Below are 17920 nucleotides of genomic sequence, written 5' to 3' on the forward strand. Positions count from 1 at the left end.
TTATATACGCTGTCTAGGTCTGTCTTATCTTTTCTTTCAAGGAGCAAGGGTCTTTTAATTTCATGGGTGCAGTCACCACCACAGTGATTTTGGAGCCTGAGAAAATAAAGTCTGTCACTGTTTCCATTGTTTTCCCATCTATTTGCCATGAAGTGATAGGACCAGATGCCATGGAACCTCAAGACACAGTTTCCATAGAAAACCGGAAGTGAGCTCCTTGGTTCACCAGGATGAAGTCAGAAACTACATTACCCAGAAAGCAGTGTCTCCAGTGGCGGCCTTGGGCGCTGAGCCAATGACGTAAAGCAGAGGCGGGCACTGGAGGCAGCTTGGTCGGGACTTCATGGACGTCGATTACACGCGGTCTACCTAGCCTTACGGGCTTTCCCCACTGGAGCACTGAACATCGACCGCTCCACAGAAAAAGGTCTTCTATACCGAACAAAGAGCCGTGAGGAGACTAGAACCCACCGCCACACTTTTGTGTGAGCCGTGACCCCGCTTGGAACGGGTTGTCAGCCGAGCGTTCGAGCTGCCAGCCCTCCGTCCCCACAGCTCTCAGAGGCGGCTCCTGGGGCCTTATGCGCATTCCACGCCGCAGACACTCAGGTCGCAGGTACTTCCATGCAGGGCTGGCGTCGGGTCGGCTGAGCCCTCTTTACTGGCTTTTGTCACCGCCTCCCGCCGTCACGCTCTGCCCACGGGCCCCATGGCGGCGCCGGCGCTGGTGAGTGGAGGGTGCCCAAGTGCGCTGGGGTTGCGGTTCGCATAGTGCCACTTTGTGATATAGGGAATCCCGGGCCTCTCCACCTTTCCGTCTTAATACGCTCGGATCTGGGGGTTCTATGAGAATGGGGTGTGGGAACGAGAGTGCTCATCGGTTCCAACCCGGGGTTCTGAATCCAGGCCAAGTGTTGTAAAGAGAGGCACCCATAATTGGCTCTAAGCTTGTGGATTCACGGCCCTTGGCCTCTGTTCCCTCAGGTCTAAAATTGGAGTATTAACAACTTTTCTCTCTCGGTCGGAGGAACTGGAGAGGATATGCTTGTGACGTGTGTCCTTGAGTGCTCAACGCAACCCAGAGAGCATCACTCCGGATGTGATTTCCGGAGAAGGACTCTCCTAGTCCTGCTGTTATGTTAGGCTCACCCAGGTGGAGTCTGACGCTCAGACATCCCTGCCTCCAGCCTCAGCGCTGCTGAGAACTGGGAGACAGATGAGACAGCTTGGAGAGCAGAAGTGGGGTGGAAGCAGTGTTTCTGGAATTGGCTGCTCCCCTAACAGGAGTAGAAGTTCCCTGGACAGAGCAGAAGACAAGCCTCTCACTGGATTTCCCTTTGTAGGTGCCATCTGGGTACAAGCCATTGGCTTGCCACTGACAGTATCCATTTCCCCAACACATTTACCTATACTTGAAGTGAATCCATTACAATTTTTATTAATGACAGTGCATAGGAATGTTGTGTCTCAAGGGATGTAAACACATGGACAGGTCGTAAATTATTCTTCAGCACGCCACTTTGTTTGCTGTCAACATAGATCTGATCACCTTCAGAACTTTGCTTGTTTATCCAGTTTTCCCTGGCTTGCTCCCTCATTCCAGCCTTGTTCCACATCTGCTCAGAGAGGTCTTCCTGATTGCCTCATCTAAAGTCTCCTGTAATCTCTGTAGTTATCTTATTTTTCTTCGTTTCGGAGCCCCTGAGGCCATATGACTTTATCTTGCTTATTTATTTAGTTCCTTGTCAGGGACGTGGGAGCTCCTGTCCCCATGCTTAGAAGAATGCAGTACCTGTACCAGGTGTTCAATAAGTGGTTGATGAATGAAAGATTCTACCCTCTGGAGCTCCTATTATCATTTCAGTTCAGTTCAGTTCACTATTACACCTAGATCAAATCTAAATCCCCTACCATGACTGGACCAGAGGGACCTGGATTCAAATCTTGTCCCTTCTCATTAGACATGTTACTCTGGGTGGCTTGACTTTGAGCCCCCATTTGCTGATTGTGAAATGGAGACGGTGATGGTGTTTACCTCATGGGCTGCAAGAGGATTAATGAAATTCACAAATACACATTGAGCACTGACAAGGGCTGGGCACTACATTTGTTTGCTTTATGAATGTTTTCACTTTAATCTCTGCAACAACCTGGTGAAGTTGGAACTATTGTTTTATTGATGTGGAAATTGAGGCTTAAAGAAATTAGCATGTTTTGGTTCAAAAGGTTGGATTTAAATCCCAAGAAGTCTAGATGCAGACCTACATACTTTTAGTTGCTTTAGCATAGCATCTAAAACCCTGAGGTGCAGGCATAGAGGGCAGACCAGTGAGTTTCAGCTGCCACTGCTCTTATCCTTGCTTGAATTACAGTAACAAACTCACAGTCCACACAAGATTACCTTTTTTTACATCACTCTCCAGTGAATTCCCATATAGGTGGCTTTTCTCTCCCACACTATTTGTATTCCATCTAAGCACCATCTACCTCCCTCTTGAACCCAGCACAGAGCTGGGTTCTCAGGAGATACTCAAGGATTCAGACCTTGGGTCTCTCTGAGTTTGTCACTAACCAAGCAGTAGGCTCTAGTTTAATAGCCATACAGTCACCCTACCACCTCTGTTTGACTTTGCAGGCATTGATATCATTTGAAGATGTGGCCATAACCTTCACTGGGGAGGAATGGAGACATCTAGACCTGGCCCAGAGGACCTTGTACCAGGAGGTGATGCTGGAGACTTGTGGCCTCCTGGTCTCACTGGGTAAGGCCTCACCTCACATGTGGTACCCAGAGCCTCTTTCATTCCACCCTCTCTCTGAGCATGATCAGTTAAGAAGACCTGAGGAACCTGCCTTTGCTTCTCCCTCCAGCCTCAGCCTGTTCTGGTCTAACCGCCTCATGATTATTTTATCATTTTTGTAGTAATCCTTTCACTTAGCCCCAGCAAACTAATATCTAAAGTGCATAAAGTAGAACTGGGAACTTAGAAAGTGCCATATAGGTATTTGTTATGTATAATAAGTTATACATAATAATATACAAAATTATACAAATTACATACAAATATAATCATATACAAATTGCACAAGAAAATTATACAAAATAATAAATTCCAAATGTTCTTCCACCTAAAGCTTAGTTGGCCACTTTACCCAGAAATGGTTACCTCTAACTGGGCTTTCCCTGCCTCGTGTCCACATAGTCTCTCCCAGGAGGTCAGTCTTCAGTGAGGTAACTACAGTGTTTTGTGACAATTGTGAATAGTTATTGAAAGGAGGCATCTGGGGAATAGTATTCCAAGTGGAGGGACAAACACAAGCCAATTCCCTGAGTGGGCAGGGAGCTTAGGTCCAGCAGAGACAAAGGAAGATCTGGTTCACCTTTTCCCCTGCCTCCTCACTGAACTTGGTGCCAGATGTAGAGCAGACCTCAGTGAACATTTGCTAAGTGACAGCTGGGTGCACTCTGGCTTGTAGTACAGGATTTTCTAATCAAAGTTTCTGTGGTATTGCTGCCTAAGTCATTGACTTCTCTTCAGAATCCTCCTATCTTTAAACCTTCACATTTGGCAAAATATATTTGGCTGCATGTGCCAGAAAGCCACATCATACAAGTTTCTTCCTGAAAAAAGTTTATTACTTCACCTAATGAGAAGCCCTGTGGTGGTCCTGGCTCCTGGGTAAGTACCTCCCAACCCAGTTCTCGCTGTTTGTCTGCTTTCTCTCTTTGGTCCAGGTCATCAGGCCACCATCCCTGAAGTGGCCACAGGATGGTGTAGCAACAAATAGGGTAACTGCTGCTGCTAAGTCTCTTCAGTCGTGTCCAACTCTGTGCGACCCCATAGACGGCAGCCCACCAGGCTTCTCTGTCCCTGGGATTTTCCAGGCAAGAGTACTGGAGTGGGTTGTCGTTGCCTTCTCCAAATAGGGTAGCAAGTCCCCATCTTTAGATTCCGCCCCATCTTCCCAGCCAGGACTTTTCTTCAGAATGGGTAGCAGTTTTAGGTCATGGCCTTCCTCAGACATCTATCAGTTGATTTAGTCTAGTGTTTTCAGCCATCCTTGGGCACCAGAATCACCTGGTGAGGTTTGAAAACAACCAGTAGTGTCTTTATGCCCAGAGATTTGGTTTAATTTGTTCTGTGTTTAGAACCAGGTGTGTCTAAGTAGTTCTGAAGCATGGGAAGGTTGAATCTTGCTGATTTAATTAAGGAAAGACTTCTGGAAGGAGGTGTCCCCTTTGGGGTTTCATAGTGGTATGTTCAAGGTATTCACTCCTGTATACGTGAGACTTTCCCTTTTGTCTTTACCTATATACCCATGCCCCTTTTATTTCTCCATGTACAGGGCATCCTGTTCCCAAGGCAGAGCTGATTCACCTGGAGTATGGGCCAGAACTGTGGACGGTAAAGAGAGGCCTCTCCGGAAACACCTGTACAGGTGAGTGGCATGGCAGCTGCCAGACTGCCAGGGAGTGACTGGCAGTCTGCCAGTCAGCCCCATTGAGTGGGCAGTGCCCCTTTCCATGAGCAGTTTCTTTCTGTGGCTTTCTGGGGGTCTTGGGTGATCATGGAGTCCTTTTACCTGTGTTTCCTCTGTCTTCCCAATCCCATCACACTCTTTGCCTTTATTGGGGTTGAAATGTGCTATCCTGAGTAAGAGACAGACTCTATACTTGGCCATTCAGAAGCATCAGGACCCTGGGGAAGTTGTATGATCACCCTGTGCCTTTGACATACAAGTTAGGCTGTGGATGCTGCCTGTTATAAGAGATAAACTCCAAAATCTTAGTGGCTCAGAAAGATTTGTTTTTCTCATTTGTGCCATGGTATAATGTGGTCAGGAAATACAGGTGGTGCAGTAGTAAAGAATCTGTGTGCCAGTGCAGAAGATGTGTGAAACATGGGTTTGATCCCTGGGTTGGGAAGATCCCCTGAAGTAGGAAATGACAACCTGTTCCAGGATTCTTGCCTAGAAAATTCCATGGACAGAAGAGCCTGGCAGACTATAGTTCATAGGGTTGCAAAGAGTCAGACACGATTGAGCAACTGAGCACATACACACATAATGTGGGTCTGCAGGCAAATTCTGTACGACATATCTATTTAGGGACCAGGTGTGTTCTATTGTCAGTATGTGGCTGTAAGATTGCCCTGACATCATCTAACTGGCCAAAAGAATAGGAGAGAAGGGAGTAGTCATACCCACTTGCCTACATAGTTACGTCCATTCGCCTTCCATTGCCTGACCCAAAGTAAGTGACTTAACAATATTCATGTATTATTACTCATAATGAATAGTGACTAATGGTATCTCAAACTGCCTCTGGATTCAGAAAAGAGTCATTTATTTTTCTGCAGATTACTACCTCCAACTCTACTTTGCATATCACTCTTCCACCTCTATCCAATCATTTATCTGTACTGTACATCCCTACAGGCATCCATGCTTCCATTTGTAAATGAGATATTCAGAAGCAGTCCCTAGCCTTGTCATCCTCTTGCCCTCCTGTCTTGTAAAACCTCAAGAGGATGTTTGCCTTTGTCAGCCTCACATCAAATGTGTGGCTAGCACCAATGTAGATTTGTGATTGCTCCCCTCTTGGGTTCCCTCAGGTTGCTTAGCCAGCCAGTGAGTATCTCTGGTCAGCCCCTCCTCAGTCCCACTGAGTCTGTCTCAAATCTTCACTCCTTTCTGTAGTTCTACATCTTCACTTGGAGGTTTCAAAGGCACTTCATACCCATCGTGCCTAAGAAGGATCTCAAGATCTTGCCCACTCCTCTCATCTCCCCATTTCAGTCAATGGTCTTGCTGTTCAAGAAGTTGAGAAAACCAAAAACAAACTTGAACAACACCTCCATCTTTATCATGTCCATGATGCAGCCATTCCTGAATCTTGATCATCTTTCATCATATGTTTCTCCTGAATCTGTCACCTCCACCAGTTCCATGAGTTCCATCATTATCACCCTAGACCAGGCTGTAATCAATCATCTTTTGCCTGCATGATGCTAAGTACCCCCATGATCAGCTCTATGTCTCACATCCATTCCCCTGTCCACTTTTACCTTATTCCAAACATCACCACCTCCTCAGTCATTGAGATCTCAACATATGACCCAGTTCATTCAGAAAATAAAGGCTGTTCCCATGTTTTTTCTTGCTTTTTAACCCTTACTGACTTATCCCTGCAGCTTCCTTCTCACCTCTACAGAAGAGTTCTCATCCCTGGCCATGGCTGATACCCCTAGCAGAGTCTAGGTCATACCTTCACCTACCTTCTCAGGTGTCTTAGTTATCTATTGCCAGATCGCAATGAGTGAGTAAAAATCACTCATTTAATGTTAAAATATCACTCATTTATTATCTTATCTGTGGATCAGAAATCTAGGCACAGCTTAGCTTGATCACCTGCAAAGCTGTAGTTGTAGGCAGTTTACAACACATCAGCTTACTTCTTCAGATCAAGTAATGGTGTAAGAGATTCCAGCAAGAGAGGTTCCACACATAATTATCTGTTACATCTCTCATCTCCCCATTTCAGTCAATGGTCTTGCTGTTTGTGACCCCATGGATTATAGCCCACCAGGCCCCTCTGTCCATGGGATTTTCCAGGCAAGAATATTGGAGCAGGTTGCCATTTCCTTCTCCAGGGGATCTTCCTGACTCAGGATTGAATCCGTGTTTCTTATGTCTCCTGCATTGGTAGGCGGGTTCATTATCACTAGTGCCACCTGTGAAGCCCAGGATTCAGGCAGAGGGTATCAAAACTGTGGGAACACTATGAGGAAGGGGTTATGGGAAACCATACAGGAGTCTGTCCACTGCGTCAGAGAACATGCTTCTTCATTTATTTCCTCCCTTTTCTGTATTTCCATCTTCTCTCTGCTCAATAGAAAACATGCTGAAGTTTCTTGCAATTGTGGGAAACATTGAAAAAAAAAATGCTCTTGACTCTCCAACAACATCCAGAAGTTGTTGACTCTATTTCAGCTGAACAACCAAGCTTTTTAGAGGACTTTTCTCATTCTCAGAAGAGACATCTACGCAGACCTCCCCTTTACTAGTCAATATTTCCTTGAATTTTTGTACTGAGGTGTAATTTATATATAGTGAATGTATAAATCTTAAAGGTCCATCATTATGAAATTTTACATATATATAAATCAGCATATCCACTGCACGTGTCAAGAAATGCAGTATTTCCAGCACCTCTCAGGCTTCTTGTGCTTCCCTCTTTGTTAATATCCCCTTCTACAAAATTAACCAGTATTTAGACTCTATCACCATAGATTTAGGGTTTTTTTTTTAATATTCATTTATTTATTTATTTGGCTGCACCAGATCTTAGTTGCGGCGTGTGGAATCTTAGTTATGGCATGCGAACTCTTAGTTGCAGCATACGGGGTCTATGACATACGGGAGATCTATGATATCCATGGTATACAGGGTCCCCTGACAAGGTGTTGAACCAGGCCTCCTGCATTGCAAGCTTGGAGTCTTAGCTACAGACCACCAAGGAAGTCCCATAGATTAGTTTTGAAGGTTTATAAATGGAACCCCACAGTGCACAATACGGCCCTGCCTGTCTTCTTTTGATAATCATTATGGCTCTGGAATTTGTCCATGTGGTTGCATTTATTTGGAGTTAGTTTCTCACTGTGCAATAGCTCAGTGAATACACATACCTGTGTTCCTATCGATGGACATTTGACTTTTCAGAATATTATGGAGAATGCTGCTATGAATATTCTTAACCATATTTTTTGTTGCCTATAAGCACACATTTCTGTTGGGAGTATATGTATGAGTGGACTGGCTGGATCATGGTATAGTTATATGATTAGCTTTAATAGAAACTACCAGTCAGTTTCAGAGTAACTGCACCATGTCACAGTCCCACCAGCTATATGTAAGATCCCCCATTGCTTCACATACTTGTGAGCAGATGGTATCTGCCCCTTTACTCTTTGAGGCCCAGTAGTGGTAATTCTCAGCATTGCAGTACTAAAAAAATGTTCTCACAGGTTACTGCTGACATTCTGATTAACCAATGTAACAACTATAATAATGACAAGAGATAGTGATCTACAATTTACAGAACATTTCCCATGCACTTTGCTGTACGTTTTCTCATGTTACCTTGTTATGAACTGAACGCTTGTGTCCTCTCAAAATCTGTATGTTGAATCCCTAATGCCCCAGTGTGATGATTCTGGCCCTTTGGGTGGTGATTGGGTTTAGATGAGGTCATGAGTATGGAGCGCCCATGATGGGATTAGTGTTCTTATATGAAGACAGGGACCACATCCTTTCTTAAGTGTGGTGTGTGGTGGTAAGGAAGAGAGGGTGAAATCTCTGGTGTCTCTTATGATAAGGATTTGATCCTCTCAGGTCCCTACTTTTATGACCTCACTTAACCTTAATTACTTCTGTAAAGGCCAGGCCCTACGTCCAAATACATTGGCAGTTAGGGCTTCAATACATGAATTTGGGGAACACAAACATTCAGTCCATCACAGAATGTCTTTTGAATAAATAAAGGGCTATTCAGATACTCATTTTTTTCTTCTGTCGGTTTTGGTAATGTGAGTCTTTTAAGGAATTCATCTACTTCATCTAATTATTCTATCCATTACTTTTTAAGATTGTTTCATCTCAAAATGGTACATTTTATGTTTATTTTACCACAATTAAAAATTGCTAAAAAATAAGTTAAAGATACATACATATCATTTTTTATAATGCCATGAAAAACTGACATTCTCAAAAAAACATTGTTTCGTTGTACTTGTGTATATATTTTGCTTTTTTTATTTGAACATTGTAAAAAGTATCTGCTTATGTTGTCTTATAGGATTTGTATTTTTCATTCAACAGTGCATTACTGAGATTCATGATGCATGTAACTATAGTTTGGTGTCCCTGATGGCTCAGCAGTAAAGAACTCGCCTGCCAATGCAGGAGACACGGGTTCAGAAGATCCCTTGTCTGGGTCAGGAAAATCCCTTGGAGAAAGAAATGGCAACCCATTCCAGTATTCTTAGCTGGGAAATCCCATGGACAGAGGAGCCGGGCAGGCTACAGTCCATGGGGTTGCAAAGAGGCAAGACACAACTTAGCAACTGAGCATGCACACAGCTATAGCTCACTCATTTTTTTTCTCCCATAGTCATTTATATAACACCGTGTATTCATCCATTTTCATGGAAATTTTCTTGTTTCTAATTTTTTGTACCCATAACAGTGGAGCCATGAAAATTCACATGTGTGTATTCTCACAAACAAGTGTAGTAATTTCTCTTAGAATATGCCTAGGACTGGAATTTGGGAATTAAAGTTAAGCAAAAGGAGAACTTTACTAGATGTTGCTCTGTTGTGTTCTAACATGGTTATTTATACCCACTTAAACTTCACTTGCCCTGTATGAACAATTCCATGGATCTATACTCTCTCCAACACTTGAAAAGTATTTTAAATCAGATGAATATAAAATAGTCTCTCGTTGTGGTCTTAATTTGCCCTTCCCTCATATTTAAGAAATTTGAGTACCTCTTCATATGCTGATTAGTCAATACATATCTTCTGTGAAATGTCAGTTCATAGCATGGTTCAGTTTTCATTTTGGGTGTGAAGTGTTGAAGTCTCTAGCTGTTAATTGTAATTTTGGGTATTTTTCCTTTCAGCTCAGTTTTTGGTTTGTATGTTTTGAGGCTCTGATATTTGGTACATACAGATTTAGGGTTATTATGTCTTCCTGGTGGTTTGATCTTTTTATCATTATATAATATCCCTTTATGTCCCATTTTCTTTGCTCTGTCATCTATGTTATCTGGTGTTAATGTAGGTCTGATATTATAGCCATTTTTCTTGAATTGCCTTTTAAAACATAAGTCATGTTGATTAGTCTTTTATGGTGAATGCTTCTGAATCTTGTTTTTGAATTCTTCCTTTTCCCCAATCTAAAAGATAATCATTTTCACTATTTATTAAAAGTTTTTAATCTTTAGCTTCTGACAATAAGTCTTAATCAATCTGGAATTAATTTTTTGCTTTGTGCAAGGTAGAAATACAACTTCATTGTCCTTCATTGTGGCAAGTGAGTTTTCTACATCCATTTATTAAATAGTCTTTTCTTATTCCCACTGGCCTCTCTGCTACTTCTGTCATATATCAAAATTGTGTGACTCCTCATGTGTTGAGCAAATTCCATATACACATTTCAGAGCTCCTAACTCTGTTTTTCCTTTGACACTTTGATAGCTTATATCTAGGTTGCATCACACTACTTTGTTATATATGATTTCATAATCATCCTAATTCCTCAAAGAGCAAGTCCTTTTGCTTTATTCTTCTTCAGAGATATCCTGGTCTCTGTTCTTTTATATAAATTCCACAATCAGCTTGCCTGTAACCATGAAAAACCCTATTGGGATTTATCTCAAGTTGTATGAAATTTATAATGAACTTGAGAGAAACTGGCAACTTTATATTATTAATCTCTATTTTCAAATAAATCTTTATTAATGTGATATGTTTTCTAGTTATCTAAATGTTATCTATTTCGGTCTGTTCACCGAGTCTTTACTCAGGTATAGTAGACTGAATATGTCCACCCAGTTGCTTATCTCTGACTCCCTACAACTTGTGCACAGTCCAGAATCCTAAGATTTTGTTTCTCCTCTGCCTCTGCCTCCCTCTCCACCATCCTGTTATTCTTTTCTTTTTGCCTGGCATTCAGCATTCTCTTAAGACCCTGACCCTTTGAACTTTTGGTTGTCTAATACAGTTTTTCTCCTAATTCCTCTGTCAAGGAATTCCTACTCACCTTTGGAAATAAGCTTATGTAGCACCTTGTCCTTGTAGCCTCCACTGGCCTCTTAACGTCTGACATCTGGGCCAAGTTAGGTTCACCTTCTCTGTGCTGTCATAGCAGCATGAGATACTGGAACACAGTCATTACGATTACTCTGCCCACCCCCCCGCCCCCCACTCTGGAGAGTGAGGTAAAGTCTCCACTACAGATTTTCTGTTCCATGCTGCAGCTTTTCTCCTTGGGTTACCTTTTAAAGATGTCAAGAGCCCAAGGACTGGTAAAGAAAGAGATTTTAAACCAGGGTTTAAGAGATGTAAAAATGCTGTAGATGGTAGAGGATTTATTGTCATCTTCATTCTTCCACTAAAGTGGTCATTTATTTTGTTCTGTGTTGACATCACTAATAGGCACTTTTTTTATATTGGATTTCCTTCAGGTGAAAAAGCAAATCCCAAGACCACAGAGCTTACTGCTTCTCAACTGGCCCTTACAGAGGAAGCCCCCTTTGAAGAACAAGTGACTCATATCTCCTCAAGGGATTCCTGGCTGGGGCAAGCAAGGTATCAGGAAAAACTGTCAGAAATGCAGGAAGGGACCTGGAGGCCAGGAGCAGATCCCCACAAGGAGACATGCCTGAGGAAGTTGAGCCATAAACATGATGACTTTGAGACAGATGATAGTCTTTGTTTAGGGGTTTTACAGGAGCAAGTCACTATACAAGATCCTCTGCATGAATGTGATTCCCAAGAACCAGGAAAAGACCTGGTTATTGATATAAGGAATAACCTCTATAAGTGCAAGGAATGTGGAAAAGATTTTAGCAAGAATTGGGCCCTTATTCGGCATCAGCAGATTCATGCTGGAGTGAAGCCTTATGAATGCAGTGAATGTGGGAAAGCCTCTCGTTATATGGCAGACTTCATTCGACATATGAGATTTCATACTGGGGAAAAGCCGTACAAGTGTATCGAGTGTGGGAAGGCCTTCAAACGCAGGTCTCACCTCACGGAGCACCAGCGTATTCACACTGGGGATAAACCCTATGAGTGCAAAGAATGTGGTAAAGCTTTCACCCATCGCTCCTCTTTCATCCAGCATAACATGACTCACACTAGAGAAAAGCCCTTTTTGTGCAAGGAATGTGGGAAAGCCTTTTACTACAGCTCCTCCTTCACTCAACACATGAGGATTCACACTGGAAAGAAACTCTATGAGTGCAGCAAATGTGGAAAGGCCTTCATTCACCGGTCCACTTTTATCCAGCATAATATGACCCACACGGGAGAAAAACCCTTTTTGTGCAAAGAATGTGGAAAAGCTTTCTGCCTCAACTCATCCTTCACTCAACACATGAGGATTCACACTGGAGAGAAACCCTATGAGTGCAGTGAGTGTGGAAAAGCCTTTACTCATCGATCTACCTTCATCCGGCATAAGAGGGCACATACTGGAGAGAAGCCCTTTGAGTGCAAAGAATGTGGGAAAGCGTTTTGTGACAGTTCTTCCTTAATTCAACACATGAGGATTCACACTGGTGAGAGACCCTATGAATGCAGTGAATGTGGAAAGGCCTTTACACACCATTCCATTTTTATCAGACACAATAGGACCCATAGTGGGAAAAAACCTTTGGAATGTAAAGAATGTGCAAAAGCCTTTTACTATAGCTCTTCCTTTACTCGACACATGAGGAGTCACACCAGGGAAAAGCCTTATGTATGCAGAGAATGTGGAAAGGCCTTTACCCAACCTGCAAATTTTGTTCGGCATAATAGGATGCACACTGGAGAAAAGCCCTATGAGTGCAAAGAATGCAAGAAGGCCTTTTGTGACAACTTTGCCTTAACTCAACATGTGAGAACTCACACTGGAGAGAAACCCTTTGAATGTGGTGAATGTGGGAAGGCCTTCAGCCACAGTTCATCCTTCACTCACCATCAAAAGGTTCACACCAGAGTTTAGAAGATGGAGGAAGGCCTTGTGCAAGTTTGCTCACTTTAGGCAATTTTAGTGAACTCATACTGGTGAAGTACCTTTCCTTTTGAATATAACTATTCAGGAAAGTCTTTTGGCCAGAGAAATATCTTACTCAGTGTCAGAAGAGAAACATCATAATTGTCATCTCTGTGAAAGCTTTCTGTGGCAGGTCATCTAAAGGGTCACACTAGAAATTGACACCGGCTACAGCTTTACACTACATCTGAGAATCCACAAGGGAGACTCAGTGGTTGTCATGCATTTGGGGAAAATGTCTGCAACAGTTCTTCCTGTGTTTATTACAAATCCATCTCAAGAGCATTTAAAGAGATGTAGAAGAGAAAGGAAAGAGAAATGCACGTGTGCCTTTTTTCCGATCTCCCTGCCAAGCCTGTGACAATTTGTCATTTGTGTAGGGGCAGGGGAGAGGCTGAAAAGGGAGAGATCTAAGGCCTTATCACCTTTATATATTTTTTTATATCCATAGTCAGGAGAGTTGGACCATTGGGATGTTATCTCTGCTAACATTTATTGAAAGTTATTTGTTACATGTTATTGAAAGTTATTTGTTACATTTATTGAAAGTATCATGTTACATGTCAACGTCATGTCTACTACTGAGCATAAGGCCTGAGTCATGAAATACATATATATATACATCATATGCAATCAGTTCTTATTATTCATGGTAGTTATAGTCTATAAGTTCACCATAAACACTGAATTAATGAATACTGAACCATTGCTTTTACTGGCAATACAGATTAGGTACCTGTGAGCATCTATTCACATTTTCATCAACCAATCAATACGTAATCTTCTATGGAATTTTTTTTTTTCTGTTTTAAAACACCTTATTTAATAAATGTTTCTGAGAAGTTACATCCAATATTTCATTGTATTAAAATACTTTAATGACATAATTTTTGTATATTCTATTGTTACTGTACTGATTTTACTCTTCACTCCAACACACACAAACAATACATATATGCAGTTCTCTTATACAGTAAACACATAAACACTGTATAGTACACTATGTTGTACAGTAGATCATGCAAAGAAAGCCCTAGAAAAAAATATTTAATTAAATATTAACATTAACTAAAACTCTAATTTTGATAGAACTGCAGGATGTGTGATGGGGCAGTGCACTGAGTGGGTAAATCTGTTGACCTTGGCTTGACCCAGGAAAACCAAAGGAGAGGATGATACTTTGTTTTGCCTTCTCTTCCAGGGCTTAGTTGGTGGTTTCTACTTCCTTCTCTGCCAAAGTTTCTTCCACATCTTCCATCATATCATTTGACATCTTTTTTACTTATATGCTTTGTGATATGCATTATGTGTTTGACACTGTCCTTTATATTTTCTATAACACCTTTAAGTCTGAAAAATTTTTAGGCAGTCTAGCCAAGCATTTTCCCAACAGTTAATGATAGTAGTCTGCTTATTAATTATCCCTGGTTGTGCCAACACAGTGACAGTGCATATACTGACAGACACCCAGTAGTCCATCCTGGTGGTTTGTTTGTGTTAAGGGTTTTGCTAAAAAGCTCTCTTATGTTGTGCTTTTATTATACCCTAATTGAGTGATTGGATAACATAGAATTTAGGGGCATGAAAAGAACATCTAGGTTGGAGTGGGTATTTTCAACTTCTTCATGGCAATGGATTGGGGCATGATCCAAAATTAATTAAACCTTGGAGGCAAGATTTTTGCACTGGAAATAGCATTCAGTTTCTTGGATGAGCAGTTGAGGAACAAGTCCCAGAATGTTTGGTATCACTCAAGCTTTTTTATTCCACCTACAATGGACTGTCATATGGTTCAGCTTTTTCAAATCTGGACATGGGGCTCTTTACAATAGTAGGGGTTTGTACTTAAAGTTGCCCTTGGCATTCACACAATAGCACAGTTGTGTGTGATACTTGAATAATTCAAAGTCAGGCTTTGAAAGCCTTATAAGTAAACCTGTCTCATTAGCATTTAAATCTGTTCTTCTATATAGCATTTATTATTTGTTGACATTTTAGTGATAGCCACTGTGACAGGTGTGAGGTGTTACCACATTGTATTTTTTTATTTGCATTTCTCTAATAATTAGCAGTGAAGTGAAGTGAAAGTCGCTCAGTCGTGTCCGACTCTTTGCTACCCCATGGACTATACAGTCCATGGAATTCTCTAGGCCAGAATACTGGAGTGGGTAGCCTTTCCGTTTTCAGGGGATCTTCCCAACCCAGGGATCAAACCCAGGTCTCCCACATTGCAGATGGATTCTTTACCAGCTGAGCCACAAGGGAAGCCCAATGATTAACAGTGATGAGCATCTTTTCATGTTTTGTGTCTGTTTTTTAAATTTTTTTATTGGGGTATAATTGCTTCATCTGTGCCTTGTTTCAAGTGATTGATTTTTCTTCTCATTTTAGGTTATATTTTCCTGCTTCTGTGTGTCACTGTTTATTTTTAATTGGATGTCAGACATTGTGATTTGGAAATATTTTTGTATTTCTGTAAGTATTTTAGTAGGGACACTGACATTCTTACCAAAAAAGTTACAGAAACTGACAACTCTGACATTGCCTATGAAAGGTGGAATCCTCAGAAGGGCCATCAAGATCTCTTATTTCTCTGCATTTTGGCACCTGTGGGTCTGTCCTCATACATGTCTCCTAGGTGCTCAAGTGAGCACTGTGATCAGCTTTTATGTTTTAATAAAATGAAACTTTATCAAGGCTACCTTATCTATACAATTACAAATAATAATCTATCCATCCTTCTTCTGTTTGTGTTGGTCTGATATACGGAAGTATAACTGGATTGCCTGTAGCACCAAGCCCTCAGTTCTGTCTTTAACCAGGTACTACCTGGGAGTCTACATCTGGCCTAGAGGTGTGGGTTAAGGCTCCCCAAAGGGTTTTTTATTTTATTTTTAATATAAATCAGTTTCCACGATGGGAAATCTGTGCAGTTCTACACAGATTCTGAAATCTCTGGTTCTGGGCTCCTGTGGAGAAACTGGAAGACCTTGCAGTAGAAGCTGGATGCCCGCAACACTTAACTCCTGGAGGTGGAATCCACTCTTCAGTGTACCATAGCCATGCCCAGCATTTGTTCTGTTTTTAGTGACCCGTCTATCCCTGGGGCATTGGGAAGGTGCCTGTTTGTTCTTTGGAAATCCAAACCCCTATTATATCCAGAAAGATATCTTAGGCTCCATTTCCTGCCCTCTCTGTTGTGAATGCTCTCCCAGCCATACCAAACTAGCTCTACCCAACAGAACTTCTTTCCCTCCCTAAAGCCCAGTCTGTCCAGTTATCAGGACTTTGTTCAGATATTCCTCTCTGCCAGGTACAATCTCCTGAGAATTTTTTTCTCATAGATTTCCAGGTGATGCTGAAGTTGCTGGTTAAGGGGCCATGTATTGTAAACTACTGATTCATTCACTTATTTAAAAATTCAGATATTCTCTGAACATTTCTGGTGTTTGTCTTGAGTCTTATTTTATTGCCTCAATTCCCATAATATTTACAACCAGGAAATGGGTTGTAATTTTCCATATCAATTACAAAATTTAAACCACTACATAATATAACAAACTAAGGTCATCAACAAATGATTGTAAACTTGATTATTTTCTCATATAAATACTAATTATTGAGTAATCCCTGTATGAGACTATTATTCTTACAAAGACAACTTTAAAGGAGAAATAAAATTATAAACAATGAAGCAATTCTTTACATATTGGAACCTGCCACACTTTCAGAAAGTCAGATTTTTCTCAATGTAATCCGTGAGCACTTACAAACTTTGTGTAATTTCCATTAACATGTCTACTCAGTTCAGTTCAGTTCAGTTGCTCAATCGTGTCCGACTCTTTGCGACCCCATTAATCACAGCACGCCAGGCCTCCCTGTCCACCACCAACTCCCAGAGTTCACTCAAACTCATGTCCATCGAGTCGGTGATGCCATCCAGCCATCTCATCCCCTGTCGTCCCCTTCTCCTCCTGCCCCCAATCCCTCCCAGCATCAGGGTCTTTTCCAGTGAGTCTACTAGTGGGTCCTAATAGAGATAGGTTAGCTCAGTTCCAAAAGTATCTTTTGGAGATAAAAGCTAGCAGATATGGTTTGTGGCAGTCTGAAAATCACCCTGAAATATACATGATCTTACATGGGATTTAGATAATTTGCTTAGGATTCTCCTTGTTGCATTACTTCTGTTAGAATCAAAGATGTAGCATCTAATTTCACAAGAATAAGGAAGACTAACTATGTATTATGTATTGGGGTTTTTTCTTTCATTTGTTATTGCAGGATATAATAAATTTTTATGGTTTTTAACCATTTTTAAATATACAATTTAATAGTATTAAGTACATTCACAAGGTTGTACATCCACTAGCACTATCCATTTCCAGAAGCTTTTTATCATCGCAACAATAACTCTATTAAACAGTAACTCCCACCCTGCCCTAAGTCCTTGGTAACCTATATTCTACTTTATTTCTCTATGAATTTGCCTATTCTAGGTATCTCATATAAATGGAATCATACAATATTTGCCTTTTTAATGTATGGCTTATCTCACTTAGCATAATGTTTCCAAGGTGCATCTATTGTAGCCTGTTTAGTATTCCATTCCTTTTAAGGTTGAAAAATATTCCATTATATGTACATGCCATATTTTGTTTATTCATCCGTTAATGAAAATTTGGGTTGTTTTCTGCCTTTATGGCTATTTTGAATAATACTGGTATTAACATCTGTGAACAATTATCTGAATCCTAAGCGATTGAGTCCTTGCTTTCAAGTATTTTGAATGTATATTTGGAATTGGAATTGACAGAAAATATTCTATATATAACTTTTTGAGGAACCACCATACTTTTTCCCACAATGGTTATACCATTTTACATTCCCATAAGGAATGCAATGGGTTTCAATTTCTTCACAACCTCACCAACACTTCTTTGCCTCCCACGCCCTTTTTTCTACTATAGCCATCCTGGTAGTGGTTTTGCATTCAATCTTAGCCAAAAAGCCGAGAAGCAATTCATTATAGGTTTGATTTGCACTTCCCGGAGGAGACTCTTGAGAGTCCTAGACTGCCAGGAGAATCAACCA

At 41.2% G+C, this 17920-nt stretch overlaps 1 protein-coding gene across 1 annotated transcript; it reads left to right on the forward strand.

Moving 5' to 3' along the window:
* Window positions 1-324: 324 nt before the first annotated feature.
* ZNF599 (zinc finger protein 599) lies at window positions 325-14747 on the forward strand. Its single transcript, XM_055412274.2, has 4 exons — window positions 325-727; window positions 2636-2762; window positions 4348-4440; window positions 11253-14747. Exons 1-4 carry the CDS (start codon window positions 710-712, stop codon window positions 12776-12778), a joined length of 1764 nt encoding a protein of 587 aa, XP_055268249.2. The 5' UTR covers window positions 325-709; the 3' UTR covers window positions 12779-14747.
* Window positions 14748-17920: the final 3173 nt, after the last annotated feature.

The sequence above is a fragment of the Moschus berezovskii genome, chromosome 22 (genome assembly GCF_049115385.1).
Source record: "Moschus berezovskii isolate FMDL1 chromosome 22, NW_MosBer_1.0, whole genome shotgun sequence".
Lineage (NCBI taxonomy): Eukaryota > Metazoa > Chordata > Mammalia > Artiodactyla > Moschidae > Moschus > Moschus berezovskii.

Excerpts from the sequence above, each read along its gene's own strand:
- ZNF599 (XM_055412274.2), top strand. Across the intron at positions 2,763-4,347 it reads TGGCCTCCTGGTCTCACTGG|GGCATCCTGTTCCCAAGGCA; the intron begins GTAAGGCCTCAC and ends CTCCATGTACAG. Across the intron at positions 4,441-11,252 it reads CTCCGGAAACACCTGTACAG|GTGAAAAAGCAAATCCCAAG; the intron begins GTGAGTGGCATG and ends GATTTCCTTCAG.